The sequence below is a fragment of the Hyla sarda genome, chromosome 4 (assembly GCF_029499605.1).
Source record: "Hyla sarda isolate aHylSar1 chromosome 4, aHylSar1.hap1, whole genome shotgun sequence".
Classification (NCBI taxonomy): Eukaryota; Metazoa; Chordata; class Amphibia; order Anura; family Hylidae; genus Hyla; species Hyla sarda.
Window position 1 is genome coordinate 287,392,239 of NC_079192.1, and position 22,504 is coordinate 287,414,742.

The window sequence follows — 22,504 nt, forward strand, 5'->3', positions numbered from 1 at the left end:
AAATGTCTCAAAGTCTTAAAAGGTTAAAGCATTTATTCACATTTAAAATCTGTACTGGAATCTTCATCATACAATGGAAACTTTGCCAGACAAAGAATTCAGTGTAGATTCAAAATGTGATGTACCATATGGAATAAACACTTTAACCTTTTAAGACTTTAAGCCATTTCCATTTAACTATATAGCTATATTGTACAGCAATGCCAGCTAATAAATTTCCCTTTGTGTTGCACGGACAGCCATAGATGTGCCAAATTAATTTAAAGGGGTACTCACCTAGAAATGTTTTATTTTATTTTTAAATCAACTGGTGCCAGAAAGTTAAACAGAGTTGTAAGTTACTTCTATTTAAAAATCTTAACCCTTCCATTACTTATCAGCTGCTGTATACTTCACAGGAAGTTCTTTTCTTTTTGAATTTCTCTACAGTCTGACCACAGCGCTCTCTGTTGACACCTCTATACATGTCAGGAACTGTCCAGAGTAGAAGAAAATCCCCATAGCAAACCTCTCCTACTCTAGACAGTTCCAGTACTTATCAGTTGCTGTATGTTCCAGAAGAAGTTCTTTTCTTTTTGAATTTCCTTTTCTGTCTGACCACAGTGCTCTCTGCTGCCACCTCTGTCCATGTCAGGAATTGTCCAGAGCAGGATAGGTTTGCTATGGGGATTTGCTCCTACTTTGGACAGTACCTAAAATGGACAGAGGTGTCAGGTGTTTTAGAGGTACAAGTGTTATTTGTCTCAGTTTTTTGTTAGCATTAAGTTCTATGTGGACACAGGGCCCTTTTATACAGGCACATAGCTGTCCATTTCCAAGTGCTGATCAACGATGTATAAGTCGATAGACACTGGTTGACAGTATCATTTATAGGAATGAACAAACACTTAAATTATCACTAGAAAGTTTGTTTGGGCCGACAAATTAATGTTTTCTCCTTTGTTGGCTGATCGCTGGCCCTTTTACATGGGTTGATAATTTTCGAACTAAGGTTCCTACAAACGTTTATTTGACCTATGTAAGTAATTTATCTAAAATATGCATTAGTTGTCCAATCTCTTCTACACACACACAAGATTTTCCATTTACACATTATACTTTCTCTGTTATAGTATCATGGACCTGTTTCACACAGGAATGATCTTAGGACTGTGTCCACACCATGAATGCTGGTTATAGCCGTTATTCAGTCCTTAAGCCGCATTTGGCACGCTACTAACACCATTACACAAGCTTGAATATTTATATAAAGACTGTTTATTATCTACAAAAGCATGATTATATCTAATAAAAAGATGAAGATCTGAAGAGAGTGACAACTACATCGCTGCAATAACAAGAAACAAACAATGACATTTCTAATCTGGTGAAATTGCATAGCCTATAATGGTAAACTATTACTTTCCAGCTGCATGAAATTCCACCATTGTTTTCAACTTTTTCATCAGAAAAAATGAAGAAAATAATTTCAGACAAGTTGGCCATTGTATTCTTTGTTCGGCCGACCTTATTTATCTAACGGATTTGGCATTTCCTTGGATTACATTTCAGCAATCCTGTTCTAATTAAAAATGCCTCCGATTTTTCCCAAGAATACTCTTTGAAAATGTGCAAGTATCTGTTTCCTAATGATACCAGTCCTTAAAGTCAAAGAGGGGAATTTATTATGGTCTGTGTAAATCAAGTTCCTTTTACTCTCGTCTGCCTGGGTGTACGTCATGTGTACTTCCCCCACATTTATGAAAGAGGTCCATGTTCTTCATGAATAGCAAAGTGGCTTATATGTAGGTACATTTTTAAAGTGTGGTCGACATCGGATTGCACAAACATTTTTGTGTTTTTGGGCTTTTTTATTTTTTTTGCAGTTGATTACCGACCACTTCAAAAAGCTAACCATGCCACACTATATTCAAGTTGATTTCTTAAAAGTCTCTAAATGAGTTGCACAAATATTAAGCAACTTTTTCACCCATTGCACAAAAATTTGTGACAATTTACCACAAAAATGGGTAAAACCAATGACAAATCCCCCTCTCCGGGATGCATGGTATCAATATGGCATGGATGGTTATTTATTAGTGATTGTAACCAATGAGGAAGAAAGAGTAAAGGGGCACTCACGTCAGTGAGTGCTGGTCAGTGCTGATCCGATGCTGTTTAAAATCTGCCTGGCGTCCCCACTGCTGTTAACCATCCAACAAAGTCTGGACAAGAGAAAATTTGTGAGTGCCCCTTTACTCTTTCTTTCTCATTGGGTACAATCACTAATAAATAACCATTCATGCCATATTGATACCATGCATCCCGGAGAGGGGGATTTGTCATTGGTTTTACCCATTTTTTTTTTTTTTTTTTGTTAATTGTCACACATTTTTGTGCAATGGGTGAAAAAGTTGCTAAATATTTGTGCAACTCATTTAGAGATTTTTAAGAAATCAACTTGAATGTAGTGTGGCATGGTTAGCTTTTTGAAGTGATCGGTAATCAACTCTTTCTTTCTCATTGGTTACTAGTGTTGAGCGGCATAGGTGATATTCGAATTCGCGATATTTTGCGAATATATGGACGAATATTCGTCATATATTCGCTAAATTTGCATATTCGTAATATTCGCATTTTATTTTTGCATATGCGAAAATTTGCATATACAAAAATTTGCATATGCGAAGATTCGCACCCCAGTCTCACACAGTAATATTAGAGCCTTCTTTACACCACACAAGCTGGAAGCAGAGAGGGATGATCACTGTGATGTGTACTGTGAAAAAAAAAAAAAAGAATATTCGTAATTACGAATATATAGTGCTATATTCGCGAATATTTGCAAATTCGCGAACATGCGATATTCGAGAATAAAATTCACATTGCGAATATTCGCGAGCAACACTATTGGTTACAATTGTTACATTGTGTATATAAGGAAGAGCACCACAGAATGACCTTAGGACTGTGTCCACACCATGAATGCTGGTTATAGCCGTTATTCAGTCCTTAAGCCGCATTTTACCCGCTAGTGCCGGCAGCTCTTTCTTCTCGGTTCAGATATTATTTATTAGTGAGCATATCAACAGTAAATTACACAATTTATGTGTAAAATGTTGCTTTCCTAAGCTTACAGGGGTACTCTGCTGCTCAGCGTTTGGAACAAACTGTTCTGAACGCTGGAGCCGGCGCCGGGAGATCATGAAGTCATAGCCTCCTTGTGACATCACGCCCCGCCCCTCAATGCAAGTCTATGGGAGGGGCGTGACAGCTGCCACGCCTCCTCCCATAGACTTGCATTGAGGGGGCGGGGCATGATGTCATGAGGGGGCAGGGCTATGATGTCACAAGCTACCCGACGCCAGTTCCAGCATTCTGAACAATTTGTTCCAAACGCTGAGCAGTGGAGTACCCCTTTAAGGAAAGTTATGAGAGATTAAATCTCTTTTAAAGAGAAACTTCAGTAATCCAATGTGTCTCTTTTAAATGTATAACTGTAAATAAAAGGTTGTATCCCACTGGCTGTATTCACCAAAACCCATGGCTTCAACTATTAAAGGATCAATGATAGTTTAAGTAGATCTGTTTTGAAGTGAAGCAGAATGATTCATGTCAGACCTCACCGATTTATAAAGGGTATGCCAAGTTTCTATCAAGTTTCCACATATTCTGTTAACACTGCAAGCGATGCAATTCTTGACACCAAACAGCAATGGAAACTTCACAGAACAATGATTTTTTCATTATGAATGGAGACAACTGTACAGATTTTTATGGACCTCCAATTGGAGAATACTGACATACATGAGGGATCAGATGGAGTCTGTGTGGCTCCATAATAGGACTCTATGCAGAAATGGTGGTGTGTGCATGAGCCATGAGTCTTCCTTCACACATACAGAAGTTATTTTGTGGCCCTTTTATGCTTCTAAAAAATGTCATGACTTGATACATTTATACAAGCATATTAAACAAAAAAACAGACCCAGAAAAATAGCGGCAGAAATAAAAAAAATGTTTGTAGAACAATCTAAATTTCTGTACAAAAATTTCTGTACAAAAATTTCTGTACACCTTTTTGTACAAAATTATGGGAAAAAAACATCTGTATGGGTCAAAATGGGTCTATGAGGATTTAGTTTGGGTCCTTATACCCACCATTAGGCTGTGACTTGCGCCCATAATACGTACAGAGATATGCAGCTATATTATGCTTATCTGAAACTGGCCAATGACAATGAAGCAATGCAGCATGTATAAAAAAAACTTTTGCAGATGGGCCATATTCATATTGCAATGTTCTGTTCAGTATTTTGCATAAGCATTTATAAGCCAATATCAAAAGTAAACCAGAAGCAAAGAAAATGTATAAAGCTGGAGTCACACTCAATGTTTTATGAAAACTGCTAATGTAGTTTTTCAGTAAGTGCATATCTTATCCAGAAAGCTGGACGAGGCATGAGGAATCCATGACTAGTTAAATCCCTTGCAGTCTATAGCTGCTAAGGACTTTACTCATTTTTTTTTCAGGCTGTAGTTGCGCCTTTTATTTACTTTTGTCCAGTACAGGTTTTTATTGTGGCCAAAATGAGCATAGGTGCTGAAGACAGCTGAGTAATGGGCTTTAAAGCAAGGTGCAACTATGTCTGCATGCTAAGAATATGAGAAACCTATATTTCTGATTGGAGTTGGAGTCCTTGAGGTCTGCAGCCTTGAGGTCTGCACTATGTTTTGTCCATACGGGGACCGGATCCAGCTGGGGGATGGGAAAACCGGGCACTCCCGTATCCCAGCCGGACACGGCCCCCATCTCATTCATTTGAATGAGCCGACCAGAGTAAGATTGTGACTCCGGTCGGCTCATTTTTGCCCCATATCCAGTTTTCTGGCCGGACTGGGGGCTGGGGCTGGTTGGGATATGGGAGCTCCCGGTTTTGCCATCCCCCAGCTGGATCCAGTCCCCGAATGGACAAAACGCAGTGTGAACCCAGCCTAACACATTTAGTTACTGTTTTGTTGAGTTGCTGGTAGTAAGCCAAAATCAGCACAGGTGCTGAAGACACCTGAGTAATGTGCTTTAAAGCAAGGTGTAACTCTTTCTGCAGGCTGAGGCTGTGAGGAACCTATACCTCAAAAGGTACATTTTGAATAACTCATTTGATGACTGTTTTGTTGGGTGGGTGGTAATAAGCCACCTGTACAGATAGGAAAAAGTATTGTATAGTATTGTATAGTGCTTGGGCAAGCAGGAATTTATTTAATATTTTGTGCTTGAGTATAAAAGCTGTATTTTTGTTTGCTAAAAATAAGATCAAAAGAAGCCCTGTTTAAACTTTATCTCCATGTCAATGTTTCTGACTGCTATTTGCCGCCATTTGCCTGGCTCTACCGAACTAATCTCCCACAACATAAACAACATTTAAAATGGGCTTGGTCATAATGGGGTTAAAATGTGTACTTTTTATGTCACTCTGAAACCAGAACAGATGACAGATCCAAGCTGATGAATGTTTTTCTGATAGGACAAGGAGAAATATGACAGCTGGAAGTGAGCTCTATGACAAGTGGTCATGCACTTTTCTTTTTAGCTCGCAGTAATACAGCTGTTTTCTGGCAGTATCTTGCAATCTCATCAACAATGTTTTCTAGTTCAGTGAAGCAGAACTCTCCGCTAAAGCAGGGAAGCAGCTTGGTGGTATTGATAAATGATTGAGTGTGTTTGCTCACTGCCAAATTGTGACTGGCAAAGCCTGCTGGGACTGGCATGCGTAACCGTGGCATATTACATGAATAGATAGAGGAACAATTCTTCCATTTTACAAGACTTGGCTCAAGGATATCTACTACAAGGTACATTCTGATTAACAAAATAGTGCAGTAGGTGGTATTGTGCTGGTATGTACCACAGGAAACCCTACTAATACACAAAAAGTACCCTTTAGAGACAAAGATTTTGTGATGGAAATTGCACAAATTACAAAACTTATTAAGTTTTCCTGTACTCAACTGACCCATCTGTGTCTGGATTAACAGAAGTTGGAAAAAATATTTAAAGGGGTTATCCAGCCTTTTCATTTTTAGGGTTTGTTGTTATTGTGTGTTTGTTTTTTGAAAGGGCACACAATGCTGTAAAACAATAAAGTAATGGTTTACGCACCTATGATATCAAGCAATGATTCCCATACAACCTCTGCTGCAGCCACTTAGTGGCCTCAGTGGTCCCATTCTGAACTCCTGGCATCATGGCTCCTATCACTGAGCAGAATTCAGCGAGCAGAGACTCAGTCGGTCAGCCGCCGCCGAAATTCTTCAGCGGTAGAACTGCGCAGCCATGTGTCATCACCATTGACAGCTATGCAGAGCTTGCGGACTTTCACGCAAACAATGAACATGTTCCTTCTTTGCGTGGAACAATTGTCCGCCACTGAAATTGCTCCGTGTGAACAGGTCTCGCAGAAGACCCATTGACACTGATGTTCTGATGTGAACGCACCCTTACAGGAATGGGTCTGTCCTGGGTCAGCTTACTTCCTGTGAACTACAGGGTGACATCAGTAGCTCCTAGTAGCTCATAACCCCTTCCCTCACCACCCAGATCTGCATGTTGCTGCTGCGAACTCTGATATATCAGGATAAATATTATACACCTCCCTTGAGGCTGTGTTCACACATTGTATTCTGGACAAATTTTTTCTGTGTTTAGTGATTTCCTAAAACAGAGGAACTATAGCATGCATCGTTTTTACTACAATTTAGGAAAAATATTGTAAAAACACAACATGTGAACATAGCCTGAACACTTCAGATATTCGTAAAACACCTCAATTGTGATTATAGGTCAAATCACTTAATAATTCTGTAAAAACACTCACTTGAATAGGGAACACATTAACGGTACTTAATATAAACTGACCTCAACCCGCTCATGAGTCTAATCAGTTCAGCTGGGTGAATTTTGGTACCAGCAGCCTCATAAGATGAACTGCAGTGATGAGACTCCACCCCCCCCCCCCCTTAAAGCACAGCTGGAGGCTTCATGGGAAATATTGACCATATTAGAAAATGATTTCTGTGTTGAATTAGAAATCAATATCGCTGAAAAACACCACAACGGCTTAAATAGGTAAGCACAAGGCATACACAAGCTTCTACATTATTCTCTAATAATAGCCTATACTGCACAATATAAACAAAAAAAAAAACTTTTTAAAAGTGATGCAGGAATGTCCCATCTCACCCTTGCTTTTGGCTGTTATGATTATGCCCTTTGCCATAATGATCTGGCTGAATTAAAGCAGGGATCTAGCTTTTATAAGAAATAATATTATATGCAGATGATCCTCTGATTTACTAAAATAAATTATGGAATTTGGGGCTTTCCTTTTTTATAATAATTAGAAAAATCATTTCCATGTTTTAGACCCATTGGCCACAGCGGAGTGGACATTTCCTGTGTGCTGACATGTTACCAGGAAGATAAAAGCATTTATTTATTTGTATATCTATTTTTTAAGCAACCTTAGTACTTTTAGATGTTTTCTCTTCCTGAAACCCCCCTTTATATTTTTATTATACACAGTCCACTTTTAGTTATAAGTTTAATTTGCTTCTAGCTTTTATATACTAATACTACTATATACTAAAGAACTTAAAGCTCATCCATGTTTTTCAAGATTGGTATAATGCATACAATACTATGGTTATGCAAAATAAAATAAAATAAAAAGATTCCAGGGCAAAGGTAAATTATCCTTTTTTTTCACAAAATTTGGGCACCCTCGTATTACACTATCAGACATGAATTTTTTCGAATTGTTTTCCCTAGTCCAGAAATGGTGGTGGGCTAATATGTGTGGTGGAGGGTGGAGGGTGGAGTGTGTGGTGTGTGTGTGTGTGTCATCTTAAGTTAACCCCTTAAGGACCAGGCCATTTTACACCATCTGCTTGTAAGGAAAATGGATATTCCAAATAAAAAAAAATTTTATTCACATATACAATATGTCTACTTTATGTTTGAATCATAAAATTGACAAGTTTTTACTTTTGGAAGACATCAGAGGGCTTCAAAGTTCAGCAGCAATTTTCCAATTTTTCACAAAATTTTCAAACTCATTATTTTTCAGGGACCAGCTCAGGTTTGAAGTGGATTTGAAGGGTCTTCATATTAGAAATACCCCATAAAAGAGCCAATTATAAAAACTGCACCCCCAAAGTATTCAAAATGACATTCAGTCAGCGTTTTAACCCTTTAGGTGTTTCACAGGAATAGCAGCAAAGTGAAGGAGAAAATTCACAATCTTCATTTTTTACACTCGCATGTTCTTGTAGACCCAATTTTTTAATTTTTACAAGAGGTAAAAGGAGAAAATTTATACTTGTATTTGTAGCCCAATTTCTCTCGAGTAAGCACATACCTCATATGTCTATGTAAAGTGTTCGGCGGGCGCAGTAGAGGGCTCAGAAGCGAAGGAGCGACAAGGGGATTTTGGAGAGTACGTTTTTCTGAAATGGTTTTTGGGGGGCATGTTGCATTTAGGAAGCCCCTATGGTGCCAGAACAGCAAATACCCCTCACATGGCATACCATTTTGGAAACTAGACCCCATGAGGAACGTAACAAGGAATTAAGTGAGCCTTAATACCCCACAGGTGTTTCACGACTTTTGCATATGTAAAAAAAAAAAAAAAATTTCACTAAAATGTGTGTTTCCCCCCAAATTTTACATTTTTGCAAGGGTTAATAGCAGAAAATACCCCCCAAAATTTGTAACCCCATTTCTTCTCAGTATGGAAATACCCCATGTGTGGACGTCAAGTGCCCTGCGGTCGAACTACAATGCTCATAAGAGGAGGAGAGCCATTGAGCTTTTGAAGAGTGGGGGCCATGTGCGTTTACAAAGCCCCCCGTGGTGCCAGAACAGTGGACCCCCCCACATGTGACCCCATTTAGGAAACTACACCCCTCTCAGAATTTAATAAGGGGTGCAGTGAGTATTTACACCCCACTAGCATTACCAGGGAGCAAAGGCGTACCTGTACGCCCTTGGTCCTTAAGGGGTTAAAGGGGTACTCCGGTGGAAAACTTTATTTTAATTTTTTTTAAATCAACTGGTGCCAGAAAGTTAAACAGATTTGTAAATTCCTTCTATTAAAAAAAAATCTTAATCCTTCCAGTACTTATTAGCTGCTGAATACTACAGAGGAAATTCTTTTCTTTTTGGAACACAGTGCTCTCTGCTGACCTCTGCTGTCCATTTTAATAACTGTCCAGAGTAGGAGAAAATCCCCATAGCAAACATATGCTGCTCTGGACAGTTCCTAAAATGGACAGAGATGTCAACAGAGAGCACTGTGCTCGTGATTCAGCAGAGAGCACTGTGTTCCAAAAAGAAAATAATTTCCTCTGTAGTATTCAGCAGCTAATAAGTACTGGAAGGATTAAGATTTTTTAATAGAAGTAATTTACAAATCTGTTAAACTTTTTGGCACCAGTTGATTTAAAAAAAAAATTAAAAGTTTTCCATCTGAGTACCCCTTTAACCCCTTAAGGACAATGGACGTACTCCTACGCCCCCGTTTCCGAGTCCTTAAGGACCGAGGACGTAGGAGTACGTCCTGTCCATTCCCGGCCCACCGCCGCTAGCCGGAGGGGAGCCGGTGCCCGATGCCTGCTGAAATCGTTCAGCAGGCATCGCGGCATATCGCCCAGGGGGGTCATTATGCCCCCCCATGTCGGCGATGGCCGCAGATCGCTGGACAATTCAGTCCAGCGATCTGCGGCGATTCCGGGTCAATCGGGTCTCCAGTGACCCGGTGACCCGGAATCATTGGCTGATCGGGGCCGTCAGAGACGGCCCCGAACAGCCAGAGCCTGCAGGGGTGAGGTGGCACTGGTGCCACCTCACGATCGCCCTGATTCGTCGGCCGACCAATCAGGGCGCCTGCTGCGGGTGTCACTCCCGCACCCGCTCCGCCCCTCTTCCGGAGAACGTGAGCGGGTACGGGACGTGCACCCCGGGTGCTGGGGACCCCGATCCCCGGCGTTAATGTTGGGATCGGGGCCCCAGGAGCGACGACGGCGGCGGCGGCGGGACTGACCTGCTGCGTCGATCAAGCAGCAGCAGGAGGTGAGTGACAGCCTCCTGCTGTTGCTTAGCAACAGCTCCCAGCATGCAAAAAGGGCATGCTGAGAACTGTAGTTATGCAACAGGAGGAGGCAGACCACCACAACTCCCAGCATTCCCTTATGGGCATGCTGGGACTTATGGCTTTGCAACAGCTGGAGGCACATTCTTTCTATGGAAAAGTGTACCTTCAGCTGTTGTGTAACTACAACTCCCAGCTTGCACAAACAGCTAAAGTGCATGCTGGGAGTTGTAGTGGTGCATCTGCTGGTTGCATAACTACAACTCCCAGCATGCCCGTTGGCTGTCGGTGACTGCTGAGAGTTGTAGTTTTGCAACAGCTGAAGGCACACTGAGTTTAGTAGCAAACCAGTGTGTCTCCAGCTGTTGCATAACTACAATCCCCAGCATCCCCAGCCAAAGTAGTATGCCTCCCGCTGTTGCATAACTACAACACCCAACATGCCCTTCCGCTGTCCGTACATGCTGGGGGTTATAGCTTTTGCAACAGCTGAAGGCACACTGGTTGCAAAACACTGAGTTTGTTGACAAACTCGGTGTTTCACAACCAGTGTGCCTCCAGCTGTTGCAAAACTACAACTCCCAGCATGCACTGATAGACCGTACATGCTGGGACTTGTAGTTTTGCAACAGCTGGATGTTCCCCCCCCCCACCCCAATGTGAATGTACAGGGTACACTAACATGGGCGGAGGATTACAGTAAGTATCCGGCTGCAAGTTTGAGCTGTCGGCAAATTTTCTGCTGCAGCTCAAACTGCCAGCGAGAAACTACTGTGAACCCCCCCGCCCGTGCGACTGTACCCTAAAAACACTACACTACCAAAAAATAAAATAAAAGTAAAAAACACTACATATACACATTCCCCTACACAGCCCCCCTCCCCCAATAAAAATGAAAAACGTCTGGTACGCCACTGTTTCCAAAACGGAGCCTCCAGCTGTTGCAAAACTACAACTCCCAACATGCACTTATAGACCCTACATGTTGGGAGTTGTAGTTTTGCAACAGCTGGATGTTCCCCCCCCCCCCCCCCCCCCAATGTGAACGTACAGGGTACACTCACATGGGCGGAGGATTACAGTAAGTATCCGGCTGCAAGTTTGAGCTGCGGCAAATTTTCTGCTGCAGCTCAAACTGCCAGCGAGAAACTACTGTGAACCCCCCGCCCGTGCGACTGTACAATAAAAACACTACACTAAATAAAATAAAAAGTAAAAAACACTACATATACACAGCCCCCCTCCCATATAAAAATGAAAAACGTCTGGTACGCCACTGTTTCCAAAACGGAGCCTCCAGCTGTTGCAAAACAACTACTCCCAGTATTACCAGACAGCCACTGACTGTCCAGGCATGCTGGGACTTTTACAACAGCTGGAGGCACCCTGTTTGGGAATCACTGGCATAGAATACCCCTATGTCCACCCCTATGCAAGTCCCTAATTTAGGCCTCAAATGCGCACGACGCTCTCACTTTGGAGCCCTGTCGTATTTCAAGGCAACAGTTTAGGGCCACATATGGGGGTATCGCCATACTCGGGAGAAATTGTGTTACAAATTTTAGGGGGTATTTTCTGCTATTACCCTTTTTAAAAATGTAAAATTTTTGGGAAACCAAGCATTTTAGGTAAAAATTTATTTTTTTTTTTTACATATTGAAAAGTCGTGAAACACCTGTAGGGTATTAAGGTTCACTTTACCCCTTGTTACGTTCCCCGAGGGGTCTAGTTTCCAAAAAGGTATGCCATGTGTTTTTTTTTTGCGGTTCTGGCACCATAGGGGCTTCCTAAATGCGGCATGCCCCAGAGCAAAATTTGCTTTCAAAAAGCCAAATGTGACTCCTTCTCTTCTGAGACCTGTAGTGCGCCAGCAGAGAACTTTTCACCCCCATATGGGGTGTTTTCTGAATCGGGAGAAATTGGGCTTCAAATTTTGGGGGGTATTTTCTGCTATTATCCTTTTTAAAAATGTAAATTTTTTGGGAAACCAAGCATTTTAGGTAAAACATTTTTTTTTTTTTTTACATATGCAAAAGTCGTGAATCACCTGTAGGGTATTAAGGTTCACTTTACCCCTTGTTACGTTCCCCGAGGGGTCTAGTTTCCAAAATGGTATGCCATGTGTTTTTTTTTGCTGTCCTGGCACCATAGGGGCTTCCTAAAGGTGACATGCCCCCCCCCAAACCATTTGTCGCTCCTTCCCTTCTGAGCCCTCTACTGCACCCGCCGAACAATTAACATAGACATATGAGGTATGTGCTTACTCGAGAGAAATTGGGTTTCAAATACAAGTAAAAATTTTCTCCTTTTTACCCCTTGCAAAAATTCAAAAATTGGGTCTACAAGAACATGTGTAAAAAATGTGTAAAAAATGAAGATTGTGAATTTTCTCCTTCACTTTTCTGCTATTCCTGTGAAACACCTAAAGGGTTAATACACTTATTGAATGTCATTTTGAATACTTTGGGGAGTGTAGTTTTTATAATGGGGTCATTTATGGGGTATTTCTAATATGAAGACCCTTCAAATCCACTTCAAACCTGAACTGATCCATGAAAAATAGCGAGTTTGAAAATTTTGTGAAAAATTTCCAAATTGCTGCTGAACTTTGAAGCCCTCTGGTGTCTTCCAAAAGTAAAAACTCATACATTTTATGATGCAAACATAAAGAAGACATATTGTATATGTGAACCCAAAAATGTTTTATTTTGAATATCCATTTTCCTTACAAGCAGAGAGCTTCAAAGTTAGAAAAATGCAAAATTTTCATTTTTTTTCATCAAATTTGGGGATTTTTCACCAAGAAAGGATGCAAGTTACCATAAAATTTTACCCCTAAGTTAAAGTAGAATATGTCACGAAAAAACAATCTCAGAATCAGAATGATAACTAAAAGCATTCCAGAGTTATTAATGTTTAAAGTGACAGTGGTCAGAATTGCAAAAAACGCTCTGGTGCTTAAGGTGTAAAATGGCCTGGTCCTTAAGGGGTTAAGTAACCTGTCTCATCAGACCTGCAGATGAGCTTTAAGTAATGCCACATTGTCTGCCTCCTACAGTAGGCAACCAATGTGCAAGCATTATGGCAGCTGTCATTTGGGGTGCAAGAATAGCAGGTTAACTCTTTTAAGAACAGTTTAGCATTATGAGGATATGTTGGAATTTTAATGCACTGTCTGATCCTTTAATATAAATATAAGTATACATGATATCTTATTTAACAGAATGAAGATATGCAGTAATTTTATATCTATGTATGTGTATGTAAATTATTTAAAGTGTACCTGTCATTAGCAAAAACTTAAGGACTCCGTTTTCTGCACCTTTTTTTCCTCCTCACCTTCTAAAAATCATAATGCTTTCAGTTTTCCACCTACAGACCTACACTTAAGGGATAAGCAGAAACAAAGATAGATATCCGCACTCACCGCAAAATAAGTGATCGACTGCTCCTACATAGAGATGCCGTGGGATCCGGAAGGTCAACCGTGCATAGCGTTCAGAAAGGCGATTACCGTGATTTTGCGCACTAAGTGCTTCGTCCAAAATTTGTATGTTTAGAAAGGTCATCTTCTGACCCCCTATAACTTTTTAAATTTTCCGCATACAGGGCTATATGAGGGCTCATATTTTGTACCGTGATCTGTAGTTTTTATCGGTTTATTGTTTTGATGGGACTTTTTGATCGCTTTTTATACATTTTTTAGGCTATACAAAATTACCACAGGTGCGCCTTGCTTCCTTAAGAAGTTAAATGATGTAGAAAATACCATTATATGTATATTTGTAATATACATTGGTTAAAAATGTGTATATTTTTGTCCCTGCAGCTATTGCCTTTGTGTCTCTGTAAGGATACCAAATGCAGGAAGTGTGGGTGGACAAGCAGGGCTCTGTACACTGAGGACAAGCAGGGCTCTGTACAATGAGGACAAGCAGGGCTCTGTACACTGAGGACAAGCAGGGACCTGTACACTGAGGACAAGCAGGGACCTGTACACTGAGGACAAGCAGGGCTTTGTACACTGAGGACAAGCAGGGCTATGTACACTGAGGACAAGCAGGGCTCTGTACACTGAGGACAAGCAGGGCTCTGTGCACTGAGGTCAAGCAGGGCTCTGTGCACTGAGGTCAAGCAGGGCTCTGTTAACTGAGGACAAGCAGGGTTCTGTGTACTGTGAACAAACAGGGCTCTGTACACTGAGGACAAGCAGGGCTCTGTACACTGAGGTCAAGCAGGGCTCCGTACACTGAGGTCAAGCAGCGACCTGTACACTTAGGACAAGTAGGGTTTTGTACACTGAGGACAAGCAGGGCTTTGTACACTGAGGACAAGCAGGGCTCTGTGCACTGAGGACAAGCAGGGCTCTGTACACTGAGGACAAGCAGGGCCCTGTACACTGAGGACAAGCAGGGCTCTGTGCACCGAGGACAAGCAGGGCTCTGTGCACCGAGGATAAGCAGGGCTCTGTGCACTGAGGACAATCAGGGCTCTGTGCACTGAGGACAAGCAGGAATCTGTACACTGAGGATAAGCAGGGCTCTGTGCAGTGTGGACAAGCAGGGCTCTGTACACTGAGGACAACCAGGGCTCTGTACACTGATGACAAGCAGGGCTCTGTACATTGAGGAAAAGCAGGGCTCTGTACACTGAGGACAAGCAGGGCTCTGTACACTGAGGACAAGCAGGGCTCTGTACACTGAGGACAAGCAGGGCTCTGTACACTGAGGACAAGCAGGGCTCTGTACAATGAGGACAAGCAGGGCTCTGTACACTGAGGACAAGCAGGGACCTGTACACTGAGGACAAGCAGGGACCTGTACACTGAGGACAAGCAGGGCTTTGTACACTGAGGACAAGCAGGGCTATGTACACTGAGGACAAGCAGGGCTCTTTACACTGAGGACAAGCAGGGCTCTGTACACTGAGGACAAGCAGGGATCTGTGCACTGAGGTCAAGCAGGGCTCTGTGCACTGAGGTCAAGCAGGGCTCTGTTAACTGAGGACAAGCAGGGTTCTGTGTACTGTGAACAAACAGGGCTCTGTACACTGAGGACAAGCAGGGCTCTGTACACTGAGGTCAATCAGGGCTCTGTACACTGAGGACAAGCAGGGCTCTGTGCACTGAGGACAAGCAGGGCTCTGTGCACTGAGGACAAGCAGGGCTCTGTGCACTGAGGACAAGCAGGGCTCTGTGCACTGAGGACAAGCAGGGTTCTGTGTACTGTGGACAAGCAGGGCTCTGTACACTGAGGACAAGCAGGGCTCTGTACACTGAGGTCAAGCAGGGCTCTGTACACTGAGGTCAAGCAGGGCTCTGTACACTGAGGTCAAGCAGGGCTCTGTGCACTGAGGACAAGCAGGGTTCTGTGTACTGTGAACAAACAGGGCTCTGTACACTGAGGACAAGCAGGGCTCTGTACACTGAGGTCAAGCAGGGCTCCGTACACTGAGGTCAAGCAGCGACCTGTACACTTAGGACAAGTAGGGTTTTGTACACTGAGGACAAGCAGGGCTTTGTACACTGAGGACAAGCAGGGCTCTGTGCACTGAGGACAAGCAGGGCTCTGTACACTGAGGACAAGCAGGGCCCTGTACACTGAGGACAAGCAGGGCTCTGTGCACCGAGGACAAGCAGGGCTCTGTGCACCGAGGATAAGCAGGGCTCTGTGCACTGAGGACAATCAGGGCTCTGTGCACTGAGGACAAGCAGGAATCTGTACACTGAGGATAAGCAGGGCTCTGTGCAGTGTGGACAAGCAGGGCTCTGTACACTGAGGATAACCAGGGCTCTGTACACTGAGGACAAGCAGGGCTCTGTACATTGAGGAAAAGCAGGGCTCTGTACACTGAGGACAAGCAGGGCTCTGTACACTGAGGACAAGCAGGGCTCTGTACACTGAGGACAAGCAGGGCTCTGTACACTGAGGACAAGCAGGGCTCTGTACACTGAGGACAAGCAGGGCTCTGTACACTGAGGACAAGCAGGGCTCTGTACACCGAGGACAAGCAGGGCTCTTTACACTGAGGACAAGCTGGGCTCTGTACACCAAGGACAAGCAGGGCTCTGTACACCGAGGACAAGCAGGGCTCTGTACACCGAGGACAAGCAGGGCTCTGTACACCGAGGACAAGCAGGGCTCTGTACACCGAGGACAAGCAGGGCTCTGTACACCGAGGACAAGCAGGGTTCTGTGCAGTGAGGACAAGCAGGGCTCTGTACACTGAGAACAAGCAGGGCTCTGTAAACTGAGGACAAGCAGGGCTCTGTACACTGAGGACAAGCAGGGTTCTGTGCAGTGAGGACAAGCAGGGTTCTGTGCAGTGAGGACAAGCAGGGTTCTGTGCAGTGAGGACAAGCAGGGTTCTGTACACTGAGGACAAGCAGGGCTATGTACACTGAGGACAAGCAGGGCTCTGTGCAGTAAGGCTCTGTGACACGCTCTCAGGTCACAGAGCAGGATGATTGACAATTCTGGAGCCTGCACAGAGCACTGATTGTCCCGTCCTCTCTTCCTGTATTTGATCTCCTCACAGAGACATACAGGCAATAGCTGCAGGGACAGCATTTTTTTCAACCAAAAATATACACATTTTATAACCAATGTATATAAGAAATATACATATTATGGTATTATCTACATTATATGAAAAGTTTTTGCTAACGACGGGTACACTTTAAAAAATATTTACTCTCTAGTACATTAGAAGAGTCGCCCAGCGTCCTCCAATCTTACGTGTGTCTGAACACTGGGGCACTATCAGTTCCTTAATTACTAATTAGTTTCAGTTCAAAGTCGGTACAATCCTTCATCAATAGCTAAATGCAGCTCACCAGACGTGAACAAATTAGCCTTTGTAACTCACTCTGTTTCATTTAAGAGTCAGAACCCAAAGGCCAGAAGCCCAAGCAAGTTCTGCAGCACCTGTCTTTCACACAATAAGACCAGTTTTAATATGACAAAACCCACACAGGCCTGGTTTTCATCACCAGCATCACAACACTCAACATATGAGAAGGCTGCAGGCAGATTGCCATAGTAGCTGATTGGATTTCTCCTGGCTTTACCCATGAACTTTAGAACTCAAAATATCCCTCAAGGTTTTTTTCACTATAGCATGGAATTAAAATGACATGGCTACAGACATTCTGTGGCAATATCATATATGGTTACGGTCAAAAGTTGCACATCTTAGCAATGTTTTTAGATGAATGAACTAAGGGATCAATAAGAGTTTAAAATGTTATCATACAATAAAGTGTCCATTATATTGCATCTTTAAAGCAAACATGTTACGCAAATTGCAGACACATGATAGGCTAGACCTGGATGAACAGAATTATATACTGTATTTAAGTTGCCTTCAAATGGCAAAAAGATAAAAAAAAAAAAATGTTCACAAATTTATTGAAGAACATTATCTAAATGGATAAATGAATTGTTGGACATGATATGTATGTAAGCTTCATTTCCAGGCTCTGCCCACTGTCCGCCTCATCACAGAATTAGGAACTCTAAACTTAGGCCATCATTTTGATGCGTTATAATGGGCAATAATGGGTCCCAATGGACCCCATTATAGTCAATGGGTTCCGTCGTCCACCGCTTTTTTCTCCCGCCATTCATGATCCTAAAATAACGGGCTTCACACTGCCGGAGACAAACGGCAGTGTGAATGTAGACTTATAAAAGGAGCACAACCTCCGCAATGGGATGGACTGAGCACTAAGTAGGGGTGTGAAGCTCGCTGCCATGAACTTCACCCAACTATATCTAATGATTAGAGGGGGTTTTAGCACTAGTAGCCTGACCAATCTAAGAAACAGTATCCTCAAAGAAACTGGAACTGCGTCACTGTGCCTGGGAGTCTGGCATCATTCCTTTGGATACAGCATAGAAATCACACAATGGGCAAAGAAGTTGGTGCGTCTTATACGGCAAATACACATTAAAACCTTTACTATCGTGGCGGTCCCTGTGGCCATCAACGGCCGAGACCCGCGGGTAATGCAGGACATCACCGATCGCGATGATGCCCTGTATTAACCCTTCAAAGCTGAACGCCGCATCTGAAGTGAAAGTGACACTAATGCGGCTGCTCAGTCAGGCTGTTCAGGACCACCGCCGTGAAATCGCGGTGTCCCGAACAGCTTACAGGACACCGGGAAGGACCTTACCTCCCTCCTTGGTGTCGGTTGCCTGCCAGGATCCCTGCATGGCCAGCGCTCTCCTTCATCATCATCACGTCGTTGCACACGCCGTCCCGTCATCCAATAGGAGCGGCATGCGGAGCGGCGTGATGGCGGCGACGGAAGGCAAGGATACCGGGCAGCAGAGACATTCCGGAGCGACGGGGATATCCCGGAGACGCAGCGACAGCGATGGAGGGCGACATCCAGGGCAACATCTGGAGATTCGCAGGTTGAAGGTTCAGAATCTTTTTTTTCTAGATTTTCATCCTTTAAAATTGGGTGCGTCTTATATGCCAGAGCATCTTATATGGCGAAAAATACGGTAGTTCCCCAACATTCTTTTCCCATGCAAACTGGGTCATAGTTCAAGTCTGACAATGTTGATTATGTCATACAGTACATATTTAGGCACTATGTATTAAACATTTAACTCGAATAATCAACATTTCAGATGTTATCATTCCAGGTAATTTAAAGATCTCTATATTTTACATACAAGACGTTTCAGCCCTGTCTCCTTCTTCTGTCTTTTCAGCTTAAACAAATAATGCCTATACTATATCAGTTTCTTTTCAGTACATGCTTTCACTTTTGGTGGATTATCACTAATCCTGCTATTTGCAGATAGCGTATATAGCAAAGGCTTCTGACTGCCCATATAAAATGTCTATCATTAAAATTGAAAATGTTCTGAAAGGCAGCACTCACTCATCACTGGTTACAATTTCAGTGGCAAATTCACTATTGAATTGTTAATGCTTTATGTCTTTCTTTCCTTAATCACTTGCGCTTCAACGGATGACTTTTTACTTTAAGAAAATGAAAGTGGGATTGCACACAGCAGGGAAAATGGCTCCATTATTCCATTGCATTGTTTGGGTTATTTGATACCAGCATTATTTTTTTATTAAGCAGCAATGATTGAAAAGTTCTGACATTTCAATTACTTGTAGCAGGACGGGATGTTGGCAGGGAAACAAGCTAATAAAAAGGCCAAGATTAATCTCACATTTTTGGGCATTGTTTGATTTCAAAAATGGTGTCATGAATATTTTGACCACCAAACACGGCTTGGCCTTTAAAGCATAGCTTAGAATTGTATCTACTTAGATATTATTTTCAAACAATGATAACTGAAAAAATCCATATCACAAAGGTTTGATAATCTGGGATAAAAAAAAATCTGAATAAATGGAATTAACTAAAAACAGAAAATGCCTAATTTCATGCTAATTCCCATTACACTATGTGTAGTGAGCAAATCTAGAAGTTATAACTGTAGCATAAAAATGATGTATGGTAATCCTTAGCATTTCTCCCTATTTAAAGGGGTACTCCGCACCCCTAGACATCTTATCCCCTATCCAAAGGATAGGGGATAAGATGTCAGATCGCGAGGGTCCCGCTGCTGGGGACCCCCGGGATCTCGGCTGCAGCACCCACCTGGATCCCGGGGGTCCCCAGCAGCGGACCCCGGCGATCTGACATCTTATCCCCTATCCTTTGGATAGGGGATAAGATGTCTAGGGGTGCGGAGTACCCCTTTACCCTACCCAATCACAGTGCAGTACCTACCCCATTTGACTGGCTAATATTGGAGACTCTTTACACATAGCTGGTCTCTGTTGGTTTCATTGGGACTGGTTTATGATTTTAGAAATCTAAGGTAAAATTTTGTGGTGTATTTTTCGCTTCATCTAACCTGACAGGTTTTAAAGGGGCTTGATAGTGATTTCACTATTGTAAAACCTTGTAGCTGGTGTTTTATTTTATTTTAAATTTTTTTTTTTACCAGAACCAGGAGTGGAAGTGGAACCAACACAAAGAAAAACCGTAAGGCCATGTTCACACATCCGAATTTCCGTGTCAAATTCCGTATTAGGATTACGCACGGAGATTCTGCTGCACTGTGCACACAGTGAAATTTCCGTGCCAGAATGCATATCCGTCTATGAGACGGCACATTCCCATTTATGCTAGGCGCCTGCAGTTTGCAGAATGTCTGCACAGAGATTTTCGTGCGGCCATTGTGATGTATAAACATAGCCTAATGGAAAGATTTGCACCTTTTCTGTGTTTTGGACCCACTCCAGGTTTTAATTAACTGGTAGCAGATCAAAAGGGAACATTTTATCTAAATGGTAATAATTAGATCATAATAAGTGGCGTTTATAATAAGCTATACTTGGATACCTGGCAATTTTACTATTTATTATATTAAAACTCCATCAACTAAGTGATACCAATAAGAACTTAGTCGCTGGTTTCTTCTCACAATACAGAAAAGAAAAAAGAAAAATGTTCTTAATGGGGTACTTTGGCCCTAAGACATCTTATAAGATGCCTGATCCGCCCTCGTGTGATGTCATGATCCACCCCTCAATGCAAGCCTATGGGAAGGGGCATGACAGCCACCACGCCCCCTCCCATAGGCTTGCGTTGAGGGGGTAGAGCGTGACATCACGATTTTCCTCATCACCTTCTAAAAATCATAACGCTTTCAATTTTGCACGTACAGACTCATATGAGGGCTTATTTTTTTGCGCCACCAATTGTTCTTTGTAATGACATCAATCATTTCACCACAAAACTTACGGCAAACCCAGAAAAAATATCTTTGTGGGGCAAAATTTGAAAAAAATACGCCATTTTGTAATTTTGGGAGCTTCAGATTCTACCCAGTGTCCTTTTCTGTAAAAATGACACCATATATTTATTCTGTAGGTCCATACGGTTAAAATGATATCCTACTTATGTAGGTTTGAATTTTATTACTTCTGGAAAAAATCATAACTACATGCACGAAAATGAATACATTTAAAATTGTCATCTTCTGACCCCTACAACTTTTATTTTTCCGCGTATGGGGCGGTATGAGGGCTCAATTTTTGCACCATGATCTGAAGTTTTTATTGGTACCATTTTTGTTTTGATCAGACTTTTTGATCGCTTTTTTGAAAAAAAAATTATGGTATAAAAAGTGACCAAAAACACTATTTTGGACATTGGAATTTTTTTTGCGCGTATGCCATTGACCGTGCGGTTTAATTAACAATATATTTTTATAGTTCAGATGTTTATGCACGCGGTACAGGTACACCCTGTGTCCTTAAGGAGTTAAACAAGTCCACCCAGTAGACAACAAAAAAATTCCTAATGCAACAATCACAATGATAAAAATAGTAGTGCATGCGTGACCTACCATTTTATTCTAGAAGGTGTAAGGTTCCATTCTTGAGATTGTGGGGTGGCCCAACCATTTGGACACCCCCCCCCCCTTCCCCCCAATAATCAGATAGTTATCACCTATCCTGTGGATTTTTTTATATAGAAGAAATATAAAACTATTCTTACACTGGGGTGAATTTGCTATGGGTATTTAACTGAGGAGTCTACTCTTTTCCTAGCAGAATAGTGCATGAAAAAAATGACTAGAGTAATAACTTGCATCCTTACCTTTACTAAAAACGCCTGACAGTCACTGACATAATCATATTCCAAGCCATCAAAAGTGAAATAATGGCGATCACCATACACAGTACACACAGACGGACAGGGATAACTGGTGCAGTTAAAGATTCCTCTTTTACAAACACTGCAAGGAACAAGACATTGTGTGGAATAAGTGACACATCACTTACAATCTTCTCATTCCTAGTTTCAGAGAATCATCTAAGTCCTAGTCAATTACTTTCTTTGATCCTTTTTATGAGATTTTTATCATTATTTTGGTATAACATCCCTTTATATAACTCAAATGTTATACCGTATATACTCAAGTATAAGCAGAGTTTTTCGGCACGATTTTTCTTGCTGAAAACGTCCCCCCTCGGCTTATACTCAAGTGAACTCTCCGCCTGTCAATCCCTTCTCAGTGGTTTTCAACCTGCGGACCTCCAGATGTTGCAAAACTACAACTCCCAACATGCCCGGACAGCCATCGGCTGTCCGGGCATGCTGGGAGTTGGCGTTTTGAAACACCTGGAGGTCCGCAGGTTGAATACCACTGCGGCCTTCGTCATCATCCAGACCCCCTTTAGTTTTCTACTCACCTCCCCTCGGTGGGAAGGAAGGGTGACCTGGTCCGGGCCATCTCACCCTTCCTTCCCACCGAGGGGAGGTGAGTAGAAAACTAAAGGGGGGGGGGGGGGGGGTCTCTGGATGATGACAAAGGTGGCAGTGG

The 22,504-nt window shown here is 42.4% G+C and overlaps 1 protein-coding gene across 6 annotated transcripts in view; it reads right to left on the minus strand.

Annotated features, from left to right (window-relative positions):
• Positions 1-22,504, minus strand: part of OTOGL (otogelin like) — a 200,561-nt gene that overhangs the window by 102,607 nt on the left and 75,450 nt on the right. For all 6 annotated transcript variants that reach the window (XM_056574456.1, XM_056574455.1, XM_056574457.1 and 3 more), the window contains one exon: positions 21,778-21,916. In XM_056574456.1, coding sequence (XP_056430431.1) covers positions 21,778-21,916 — 139 coding nt within the window. The remainder of the gene's footprint in view (positions 1-21,777; positions 21,917-22,504) is intronic.